Here is a 12,656-nt window from a genome sequence, read left to right as displayed (position 1 = left end):
CCTCACGTGACTGGACAGTTTATTCTCGAGCCCAATTAAACAGCACATAAATAGCAACTCTGTTTCTAAACTACTCAACTTTGGAAGGACCTTTAGAATGAATACACCACAGGGACCCCCTCGTTGGCGTTTTACGACACAAGCCCCTAAGGAAGCTCTAGTGGTCTGAAGTGCTTGCCAGCGCGCAGGGGACAGCAGAGTATGCCATGAACTACATTGTGTAATTGCATTTCTTGTAAAACGATGCCCTATAATCTGGATTTAAATCCAGTGAATAGGAGATACAATCATCTTTTTAGGCAACATTTCCTACATGCTGTGTGCATGCCATGCCCTTAAAAAACATGGCATAGCAGCCAAAATGTGAAACTCTCTGAGGGACAGAAGGATCCAGAATATCCATCCTGCTAACCAGAGTCACACCTGCATCATTTATTATTTGCCATAAGGTAAAATCCCATTCCAGTGAGGTCTAAGAACTGTGCAAATTCTTTTTTGCAATACCAAAATCAAGTTTTAGTTAACATCACTCGAATTAACTGAACACAAATTTTAATTACACTGATTTCCACCGAGTTGTCTTTGTTATTAAAAGACTTTAGCATGTGTTTGCTTCAGCTAGAAAAGTCACACTTGTGCCCCAAAAACCAGGCCTTTTGGATTAAATATGTCTAAACTTACATTGCTGGAATAAAACTTTTCCAGGTGACTTAAGGGTTCCTCTCGCTCAAGTCAGAGATCTCAGCAGTTCCCCAGGCTCCTTAAAGTATGTCTGAAGCTTCTACCCTTTAATCTGTCCTGCATGCCTCCTGTTTATGGAGACTTGTGCATGTGCTGAGCTTGTCGCATGTGTTCAGATGACTTTTAATCGCACCTCTCTAGGAGATGTATGACAGCTGCATCAATCTTTCCTCTAACACGCTGATTGAAGAGCATCTGTGTGACTATGCACGGTACGTGGTGCTAGGGGTGTATTGCTCAGCAGTGCCATGCCTTCCCTTTGAACTGCATGATCTTTTACATGCCAGTCCTGGAGCACCTTTCCCAGGGGCTGACACCAAGGAAGTAGAAAATTACAACTCTTTCCCCAAATAGAAGAAGGCAGACTTGTAACTGGGCCCTAGAAAGGGAGCAAGTACCCTGTTGGAGGGGCTTCAGTCCAGCAGCAGAGGGCAGAGGAATCTACTCAGATCACAAACATGCTGTGCTTCCCAACTGACCTTGGCTTTCAGTCTTTGTTTTAATGGAGTCAAGTACCAAGTAAGTATAGAAATGAAATTTCCTGCCGTGGGTAGAATGAGTCAACCTCCGATCAGAATCAGAACTTTGAAACAGAGCTGAGGTTTTCCTTCATTGCTGGTTATAGACTGAAAGCTCCTTTAGTCAGCAGTCTGCTGCCCTCAGGAGAAGTGAGGTCCTGCCATGCTCTACCTCAGTGTTTGGAACCGCAATGCTGGTCCATAAGCCGGTCTCTGAGCTCCCACCAACAAAACAATGGCCTTTCTCAAACAGAATGTTTGTGATTCAAAATGTATGCATAAAAGGATCATCTCCAAGGTCCCCAGCGGCTCAGTCTCCTCTTTGAGCAAAGTCCTTCTTCGGCACAGCTTTCCTTCGTCCCCCAGTGACACATACAACTCCCTAACAGAGCAGGAAAGAGGAGAGGGCTAAGAAGAGAGCGGATGATGGAGAGTTAAGTCAGTGAGTGCCTCTTGACAGGTTTATTTCAGAAGAGTTAAACCCCCAACACCCTTTTAAAAGAGACTAATCATTTAAATTAAAAGAAAGCTGTGGCACGCCTTTCAGCACCCTTCCAAAATCCTCCAAAATATTTGTGTGGATGTGTGTGTGTATGTATATAATAATTACAGGTACACAAATACAAGTGAATGTGTTATGAGTGTAAATGTTAGTTCAGAATTCTAAGGTGTAAAGAATGTCACTCTCCTTTTTTTTCCCCTCTAAATCACGTTTAATCTTCTCCAGGTCTCCATTCAGGCTAGAGGACAAGTAAATCTCAGTCATTTTAGGGGGTTCCCCTAGGGGTCTCATTCGTTCCGTAAGCTGAAGGAAGCACCTTGGAGCTTCAGTATTTACTGGTCACCAAAGGAGATAGAAAAAAATACCCTTTGCCTTCCCAGACACTGGTATTGGTCCACTTCTGTTTCTTCCAACCTATCTTCCCCACCCCTCTGCGTCCCCATCTTAGGTTCTGTCTTCTGGTGCCTGGAAAATTCTGCTTTTGTCCTTAAGCAGAAGTCACCAGAAATACCCTGAGGCAAGGAAGCACAAAGGCTTGGCAAACTCCTTGGGAGCGGGAAGGAGAAAACCTCTCATTTCTTCCAGGTTCCTACAGCACCTGGAAACAAGACAATTAGTATCCCAGTAGATTCTCCTGCCAGATATATTTCATCCTGTCTTCTTACAAGTAAGAGAACAAAGCTGGCAATCTACTGTAATAGGATTACAAAAATCAGAACACGAAAGGAGGTTATGAGGTTACTCAGACATCCCACAACTGGGTTAACACTTTCCTACTCAGTTTAAGGAACAGTCCTTCTGAAGGCTCAGTTTTGAACCTGTCAGATTCACTGGCTTTATGTATTAACAGAGTTTTCCTTCAGTGATAAACAGAAACCCCAAAATTATAACATTCAGTGTAGTTAAATAAACATCCAGACCCCTTCCCCTCCCTACCTTATAAATTAACTTATCCCTTACCGTGGCTGTCGTTTGGCATGTGTTCTGTGGAAAGTGAAAACCCACTAGTTTGTCCATGGCATATGGGGGAAGGTTTCTCTGATTCATCATCACAGGGGCAGGGAGAACCAGCCCAGTCCGTTCCTTAGATAAAGCAAGGGTAGATGTGTCTAGTTGAGATAAAGATTCCTCAGAGAGATGAACTAGCATGGGAACGTAGACGTGAAAAATACCTAAGTGATTCTGGTGCCTGCTTCATTTCGCCTGTGGGACCCATAGAAAGGGCATCCCCCAGAAAGATGCAAGAAAGAAAGGAACCCAAGTGTCCATCTGTCAGTGATGCCTTTAAATCTTGGCCCAAGAATTTGCTTGAAGACCACATGGTTCCTCTTGGGAGCAGGGACTGCCCGGGATCATATAACTTTGGGAAGCAATGGCAGTCATTGGGCTGGAGTTAGCTCTAAGCATTATGCTGCTGGTGGCCCTCTCAGTATAGCCCTGGGAGAAAGAGTCGGGCAGTGGACCCTTGTTCCAGGCCTATACTGGAATCACATTTTAGTTCCTATGATTTTTTTTTCCCCTAGTAAAGGAAAAATAGGGACAATAAATACAACACTTTAAAGAATGTCAGCTCTGTGAGGGGGTTCTGTTTGCTATTTATTTTTCAAAATTGGTCACAGCTTGATAGCAAAGAATCTAAATTTCTTTTCATTGCCCTTTAAAATTAGATTCAACTCTATTACTCTGAATAACTGTTCCAGTGTGTTTCAACTGTGGAGGATGACTTTGTTTATAACAAGCAGATTTATCTTTACTTTTTCTTATAAAGGACAAGTTGGTCTTGAATTATTACAACTCCAAGGGAATGTTTGCAGTTACTTATTTTAAAATGCCAGTAAGACATTCATTTCCCAGAGCTTATGTCTATCCAAGATCTGTAACACTTGAAGTGAGCGTTGATTCTAGTTACTGATAGGCAGAGGGCATTAACCCCTGGCCACCAGTGGTCACATCCCCTTTGACCACAGAGGCACTGTAGCCTGAGGGGTTAGCAACAGGAAACCCCTAATCCTAGCACCAACATGAGAGTAGACTCCTTAAAAAGACATTAAGCAATAAACACCACTAGTGTGGGTTTTACTGCCAAGGAATTAGCCACACTGGGAATTATACATCCGGACCTAGTAGCCCATATTCTACATAGATGTCAAGATTGTTCAACAGCCACTTCAAAGGGAGTGGTAGGTTTGGCCTGAGTTGATGTGAGGGTATGTCAGTGGTCATCTGCTGTGCCCAATAGGTCAGAGTTCAGGGTACCCCTACCACCAGCGTACACACACACACACACACACACACACACACACACACACACACATACACATATTTCCGTCCTTATTGTCAGTACCTATTACTAAACAGAAAAATGAGCAAAGACATGGAAGACATTGGGAAGGTAGAGGTGAGGCCCTGGCTGAAACCTGTCCCGAGTCGAGCATACCCTCAGCCCCACTGAACAGCATTTCCAGAATCATGATGGAAAATGCAGTCAGCACAAAAAGGAATCCCTGGTAAACAAAGGCATCTTTGCCATAATTTCTCTGGATATAATCAAATAACCACATTTTAATCTTAAATTTTTGATCTTAAAGTATTTTCATAGGCTTTTTAAGGATCTTGAAGGGATAATTATATAATTACCTAGTCATAGGTATGTTACCAAGCTAACAGAGAGTACGTTGATTGCATAGTTCTAGAGTGAATCCCCTGGAGCAGTCTGAATCTTACCAATGTTAACAGTTCAGAAAAGTTTGTTAGAATGCTAGTACTAAAAGGGCACTGAGTAACGCTATAGACATTAGAGTTTCTGCCCCAAAACTGTACTTTCAAGTTCTAATCTCTGATCTAAAGTATGTTTTTCTGTGTTTTCATGTCTAATATAGAGCTAGTATACTAGCTCTGGGGTCCAGAGCCGATGAGTCAGGAGGAGTACCATGGTGTACCTGGGGTGACCACCTCTGCTCCAGAAACCCCTAGAGCCTGTCTGGTCTCCTTCCCCCGCACCCGTCCCCATGTTTCCCTGGTGTTCTCTGTTTCTCCTGCCCAACTCTTGTCCCGCCCACCCCACCTCTGCCTCCCTAGGGTTCACATTCATTTCAGAGAGAAAACCCTTATTTCATATGGAAGCTTTGTCCCTATGACGTGGGGGAAGGAGATCCGAATCTTGAACCATTTCTCCAGATTACATTCATTAAGTGACAGCTTCTCCTTTGAAATGGATCACAATTTTGCATTGTCCTTGGCTGTTGCATAGGAGAACCTTGTGTGTGGAGGAAAATGCCCATGTTATGGGGGATTGTTAAAATATTCAGATATCTCCAGTGTCTGGGCACAGCTTAGCAAACTTTATAAAAGCTGCCAGAGTTCGCAAGATTCATGAGAGCATGACTCACAAATGGGGTTTCTATTCATAAGGTCCTTATACCCTCTGGGAAAAGGAGAAAGGGTGTTCCATCACAGGAAGACAGTAGAACAAGGTTTAGTATCAAAATTTAATGAGTTGAGACATAGAAAAAGCTATTGCAACTAAGACCCCATGTTCTATCTTAAAGCACTGCCCTTGGAAGGCAAGAAATAAACATGTAGAACACCCATGAGCTATAGGTAGGAGGGTACAGGGGGAGATCTGCCTTGGAAACCAAAATTATCCCACTAGAAATAACATTCTTTCAGCATGCTAATCCTGGTTTAAGTGTAGTCCCAATAGTTACGAACAGACAACTCCCTTCTTCCACCTCCAGCTTCCTTTCCTCGCCCTCCCCAGTCTGGTTTTGAATTGTGTAATTCCAAAGGGGATGAATATAGAACCCATGTCATATTTGCACCACATGTCTGCCACCACTAGAGTGTCTGCACATTAAAAGAGCTGGGCCTGTCTATAAACTTTCTTAAGGCTGGACTTTTAAAGAAGCAGCAAGTCATTGAGGTTTAAAAGTATCAGGTAGAGACTTTACTCAAACGCCTTCCAGTACCTTCACTGAGAATCTCTGCTCCAACCACAGCCAACTGGGATTTTCCTTCCCATGCTGAGAACAGTGCAGCTATATGACTCTCCTGGATGTCAGATCCCTGGATTGCCAGTGCCCTTGTTTCAGTGATGTCCTTAGCAATAAACCATGCATTTTGCTGTGCCAAAATAAGGCATGTCCCTTCATTCAGCAAGATCATAATCAAGAGAAAACTAAGAGAGGATATAGTTAAAACATGGTCAACTCGATGAAAGGTATAACTTCCTGACACCGGTGACCCTTGGTGGCACCATCATATCCAAGTCTGTACCCCAATGTCTTAGCTTGGTGCCTGGCACATGGTAAGGATTTCAGAATATTTGGAGAGAGAGGGAGAGCTAGAGAGAGGAAAAGGAGGAGAAACAAGGAAAAGAAAACTAAAAAGGACCAAGCCTGTCATCCCACCGAAAGGATGGTGTGCTCTATAGAAATCTAGGCCTTTTGATTACAAGTCTACCCTCCTACAGTGAGTTTCATATCGGGTATTTCAAGTATATGTTTTTATTCTTTGAACCAGAATCTCATTTTTTTTAGTAGATGGCATTTATAGATATGCTCTCAGTGAAGCTCTGAAGGAGATCACAAAAGTAGCTAAGTAAGTCTACCTGTTTTGTCTATCATTGGAAAATGTAATGCCTACCCGTGGGCCATTTTAGGCAGAGTCTCTAAAATAACTTGCCATCTGGTCACCCTGGGCTGTAGAAATATGGAATCCATGCCTAGATGAGTCAGCAAGTTAGATTACTTGAAAAACTGTTATTTAAATTTAAGCCTTCTTTCCAATTTTGGTCACAGAGAATGTGATTTCATATCCAAAAATGAAATCAAGGAGCAGCAAATTATCTGAATAATTCATGCCAGAATTACCCAAACACTTTTGCCTTTTTTCTTTCTTTTTTTTTTTTGAATACTGGTAATTCAGGACTAAGTAATTGAAGGGTTCAGGGAGACTTGAATCATCCTGATATAATTCAGATAAATGCCTCAAATTAACATTTTACTTGGTATTGACTCAACTCTAATCATGCTGGGTTTTGTCCTGCAGAAAGTGTTTTTAGTGTTTTTGAGCAGAGCACCCCTTATATTAAAGTAGAGATACTCCATCCATGGGTAAATGATGATGATATTCTTAGACTACAACCTAAGATTTTTTAAGTTTTATTTATTTTTAGTTTAATTTTGGCCGTCCCTGTGCCCAACCTACTCCATTCTCTATTCCTACTCCCCCTAGTCAACTGCTTGCTTGTCTTTAGGTGTTTTCTCTAGTATTCTGTTCTTTCTTTTTTTTTTTTTTTTAATTTTTGGCTGTGATGGGCATTTGTTGCTGCACGTGGGCTTTCTCTAGTTGCGGCGAGCGGGGGTTACTCTTCATCACGGTGCACGCGCTTCTCATTGAGGTGGCTTCTCTTGTTGTGGAGCACGGGCTCTAGGCACGCGGGCTTCAGTAGTTGTGGCATGAGGGCTCAGTAGTTGTGGCTCACAGGCTCTAGAGCACAGGCTCAGTAGTTGTGGCGCGTGGGCTTAGTTGCTCCACGGCACATGGGATCTTCCCGGACCAGGGCTCAAACCCGTGTCCCCTGCGTTGGCAGGCAGATTCTTAACCACTGTGCCACCAGGCAGTTCCCTGTATTTCTAAATAACATGCTCATACAGACTTTAAATTTTAGATATTATCTCTACTATCTATTGGCATCCTACTATAGAAGATAAAAATTATAGCTACCACTTATAAAGCGCTTATCATGTACCAAAGAATATTCCAGGTTCTTCATGCATATTGACTGTTTTAATCTTCACAATGAATGACACAATATGGTAGATACTATTATTATCCAAATTTTGCAGATTGGAAACCAAGGCACAGAGAGATTATATATCTTGCCCAAGGTTACACAGTAACAATGGTAATAAATTATGTAGCCAGGGTTTCAACTCAGTCAGTTTGGTTCCAAAATCCATGTTCTCAACAATGAACCAAATTTATCCAGCTCGGTTTTGGCAACCAACACTGCCCCCCACTCCAACACACACACACACACACACACACACACACACACACACACACACACGCACACACACAAACACGCACCTGCTTCGTCTTCCCACCATCAATATAGTTGTATCACTTTGGGGGGTTATAAATTAGTATTTGGTGTTTATTATTATTATGACTATCTAAACATTAATCACAGTGGATCCATGCATCATACTATTTTTACATTTCCTTATTCATGTAACTTTATGTTTTCCTTGGAGATGATAATTTTGATTTTTAAGTTTACAGTTTATTTCCAAACACTCTGCTGGAGACAGAACCCTTCTTTCGGTGCATTCAGACAAATCAGGTACCTCTCGTGTTTCAGTCTGTTCACAGAGACACCGTCTTTCCTCTTATCCAAGTCTGTACTGCGGCTATCTGGCAATGCCACACAGCTGTCATCTGCAGTTTCCCACATACATCATTCTGGGAATTCCTTTTGCTTCTCTCCTGTGTAGAGCCCTATTTCCTGAATCTATCTTTTCCTCTTTTTTTGGTTTATTCTCTTACTTTGGTAAATATATCTTCCCATCCTATGGAGGTGAAGGGGGTGCTAAAATTTTTGAGGCCTTGCCTGGCTTAAATATCTTTGGTTTGCCCTCATATGGATTAGGAATATTTGGCTGGGTGTAGAATTCTGGGTAGGAAACTATTTTCCCTTAGAATCTTGAACACATTATTTCATTTTCCTCAATGTGTCTGTCAAGAAGCTCAATTCCTCTGTAATTGCTAATCCCTTGAAAGCTTTTACGATTTTCTCTTTATCCCCACTGGTTTGATTTCATGATATTTTGCCATGATTCCATTCCCATTCCTGGCGTGTGGGCACTCAGCCCACTTTTTAAATGTGGAAACGTACACACTTCAATTCTGGGAAGTGTTTGGTACAATATCTTTGAAAATTTTATCCCCTCCAATTTCTCTGTTCACTTTTCTGGAAATACTATTATTCTAATGTTCAACACATTGGACTAATCCTTTTCTAACTATTTTTTTCTACTTTTCTAACTATTTTCTAACCATTCTTCTGTACTTATCCATACTTTGGCTTTCTCTAAAAGTTCTTTCTAGAATATTTACTGAACTTTACCTTCCAACCTTTCGAATTTTTTATTTCGGCTATTATAGTGTTAATTTCTAATAGGACTTTGTTGGTTTTCTCTTTGTTCCTTTTTCATGGCATTATATATGCAGAATTTATTTAAATTTTACAATCAAATACAAGTGTATATTTTTATCTTTTCTTCCTTTTTACAGTAAAGGTGGCATACTGTACACACAGTCTGTCTTCTTGCTTTTTTCCACCTGACACATTGGAGGTCTTTATGTATTAGTATAGAGAAAGCTTCTTTATTCTTTTACATAGCTACATAGTATTTCATTGTATGAATGTACTAATTTTTTTTTAATTAATTAATTTATTTATTTTTGGCTGTGTTGGGTCTTCGTTTCTGTGCGAGGGCTTTCTCTAGTTGCGGCGAGCAGGGGCCACTCTTCATCACGGTGCACAGGCCTCTCACTATTGTGGCCTCTCTTGTTGCAGAGCACAGGCTCCAGACGCGCAGGCTCAGTAGTTGTGGTACATGGGCTCTAGTTGCTCTGCGGCATGTGGGATCTTCCCAGACCAGGGCTCGAACCCATGTCTCCTGCATTGGCAGGCAGATTCTCAACCACTGTGCCACGAGGGAAGCCCTGAATGTACTATTTTTAATCCTTTCTACATTTTTTTTTTTTTTTTTTTTTGCGGTACGCAGGCCTCTCACTGTTGTGGCCTCTCCCGTTGCGGAGCACAGGCTCCGGACGCGCAAGCCCAGCGGCCATGGCTCACGGGCCCAGCCGCTCCGCGGCACGTGGGATCCTCCCGGACCGGGGCGCGAACCCGTGTCCCCCGCCTCGGCAGGCGGACTCTCAACTGCTGCGCCACCAGGGAAGCCCCCTTTCTACATTTTTATTGAGAGTCTGGTCTTTTGTTGATTTGTAGCAGCTCTTTGTATATTACACATTACAAAAACTGACCATTTGTGATATGAATTGCAAACATTTTCCCTGGTTTTTCTTTTCTTCTTGTTACAATTTTTTGAAGTTCTCATCACCTCCCTATATTACCTCTGTTCACTTTGAATTCTGTTTCTCTGTTTATTTTGGTTTTTGTCTGTCATAGTAGCACTTCCCTCAAAAGTCTGGTGATCCCTGACTCATTCATATTTAGAAATAAGACACTAAAGTGCAATTAGAAGCTCTGGCTTTATGGGTGAGGCTTGTTGACTGGTAGATGTTTCTTCACACAGACTGGTTAAGTACTAGGCTCTTTTGTTGGGAAACTCACTAATTGTCAGTATTTGTAGGACTTTTCTTTTGGCAGTTGATTTCTCAAGATGAGGAAACTCCAGTCTCTTTCTAGGGCCTATTAACCTGATTGCCAGGAATCTGTAGGTCAAACTAGCAGGAGATGTGTTAATAATTGTGTTCTATAGGGACTCTCACTTAATCCCATGGTTTCCAGCCCCTTTAGCTGAAATCAGAGTCTCTCTGGTCCATGCCTTGCAAACTGTAACCTTCAGTCTTTCTTCACATTGGGAAAGGGACAGTCACCTGGCTGCACTGGGTCAGGAAGGTAATCTAGGGTATGAACTGCTACTTCCAAAAAGTTTCAAATAATCTTCCCATTTTCAGCACTCACACAGCACCCACTGTCACTTTCAGAAATTCACGGTACTTCTAGTTCCCGAGTCATGCAGTGCACATCAGTTTCCTGGCTTCCCTGACTATAGGCTTAGATTTCTGCTTTTCCTGCCTGCTCTGCTAAGTCAGTTCCACATATCGATCCATCCCTCTGTTTCTGAAATATTATTGGCATTTCGTGTGTTATCATCTCCTCTCTCATTTCCCTTTATTCATTTAGGTTGATGCTTTTTTATTTCTTTACTTTCATTTCAGTGTTGTTTTGTAAGAAAGAGATGATAAATCTATGTTTTTATTAATCCATCGTGTTTAATTGGAAGTTCCTAAAACATTTTTTAACCAACCAGGTTTTTCTTCCACCCTCTTCCCTTCCTTGCCCATGAACAACTCTCTGAAGTTCTATTCAGATGAATAAATAAAAGTAAGAATTAATAGACCACATGGTCTTTGTAAGCAAGTACGATTTTGAGGCCATAAAAACCCCAAGCCACTTGGGGTTCTCCATCCAAATGTGTCTTCACGTGAGCGAGTACCATTCCCAGAAATAGTTTGCTTTTGTCTGGTATAGCAACAAGAAGGAATTTAGTAATATGTAGCCTTGCTCAAACTCAGAAGATAACTCCTCCCTGGAAGATTTTATACTCAGAATGGGACTAATATCTCATGAAAATGAATGCTTCTACCCAGAGGGAAATTCACTTAAAAAGCAAAACTAAAACTGTTCCCAAGCTTGAGCTGGTACTTCTTTCCATAGGCTTATGAGGTATCAAGTATTGAGGGGAAAACAGCATTATTTTTCCCTAGGTTCTTCTTTTTCCCAGACATTTACCTACTTGTGGTCATCCAACATGCTACTGCTCAGTAATCACACACCCAAAGAAAAAACATTTCCTTTAAATGACTAACACTCAAGCTTACTGGAGAATAAAAGGTGTCACCAGTGAATCCAGTGAATAAAATATAAAAATCTCTTGTTTCCACTCAACCAGCAGTACTATGCTTCCTATTTTGTTTGACTCTGATAAAATTCACTTGACTGTAGAATTTTGCCTGGATTCCAATCAGCATAATTGAGAAACTACTTCCAGGGCCAAATTTAAAGGTGTCCACAAAGTATGTTATTAAGTAATAACATACTTATTAATAAGTATGTTATTACTATTTATTGTTTAAAGAGTGGTTTATATGAAAAGAGAATAATTTGATTACTGGAATGAAGTACTCTTCAGTGCGGTTTGTGTGAGGATAATTTCCATTTTGGATGAGCTGTTTAGTGGCGTTGTATTGTAACTTGACCATAGTCTTATCTAATTTTGGCCTGTGGTTTTTCTTCCGCTTAGGCATAATGACATCAATAGAAAAATGAAGAAATCCTACAGCATAACGCACGTCGCTGAGCTAGAGTCAAAAGAATTCTTCTTATAAATCACTTTTTTATTATCTCTCATTGCTGCCCTTTGGACACCATTGGAAATGTCTGGACTGTCCTCTGTGGAAATAGAATCATGAGAGCAGTGCCTCACCAGCAGAAGAATAGACTATCGGGATGCCTTAAATTTATAGCACTAGAGTATATAAGACACATTTTGGGGTGATATTTGTATATATAACTTGTTTTTAAAGAGATGCTGTTTAAAAGCATGGTTGGGCAAATGTATGTTTTTTAAGATTGATTCAACCTCCCCACAGGACATGCACCAAGCCACTGTCACCGTTTTGTATTTCATCAACTGCATGGGTGTTTGCTGATGTTGGTTGAACTTCCCTTTCCCCATAACATGGGCAGTTTGGGCTCAGCTTCTCAATGAGACCAGGTCAGTGCTATTGTTTTCTGTTAAGAGTGTTTTTTTCTGTCATTTCTACTTTTTGTGTAAAGGAAATAAAACAATGTTAACAGCCACCTATAAGCTTGGGGCACTTACCTTCTAATAAATCTGTGATGCTCTAATTTCTAAGGGGCTTTAAGAGTATTTTGACGGCTGATATTTTATTTCAGGAACAAACTGCCCAGTTGAGCTGCTTTCCCATAGGGGTCAAATAAAACATTCTCGTTTTCACTAAGTGCTAGAGGATCAGACAAGTATATAAAGTCAGTCAGTTCCTTCTGTCTTCTCAGATCGCAGTGTTGACATGAGAAAATACTAATGACAGCTAAGGATTTAGCCCCTTTC

At 41.2% G+C, this 12,656-nt stretch overlaps 1 protein-coding gene across 1 annotated transcript in view; it reads left to right on the top strand.

The window, feature by feature from the left end:
* The window catches only part of SNCAIP (synuclein alpha interacting protein), a 149,021-nt gene extending 136,566 nt beyond the window's left edge, over positions 1 to 12,455 (top strand). The window contains exon 11 of the mRNA XM_032627002.1: positions 11,826 to 12,455. Within this exon, the coding sequence (XP_032482893.1) occupies positions 11,826 to 11,831 (6 nt within the window). The 3' untranslated portion in view covers positions 11,832 to 12,455. The remainder of the gene's footprint in view (positions 1 to 11,825) is intronic.
* Positions 12,456 to 12,656: the final 201 nt, after the last annotated feature.

Source organism: Phocoena sinus, chromosome 3 (genome assembly GCF_008692025.1).
Source record: "Phocoena sinus isolate mPhoSin1 chromosome 3, mPhoSin1.pri, whole genome shotgun sequence".
Lineage (NCBI taxonomy): Eukaryota > Metazoa > Chordata > Mammalia > Artiodactyla > Phocoenidae > Phocoena > Phocoena sinus.
The sequence above is the reverse complement of the archived record's forward strand: the minus strand, read 5'-3'. Positions and strand labels throughout refer to the sequence as shown.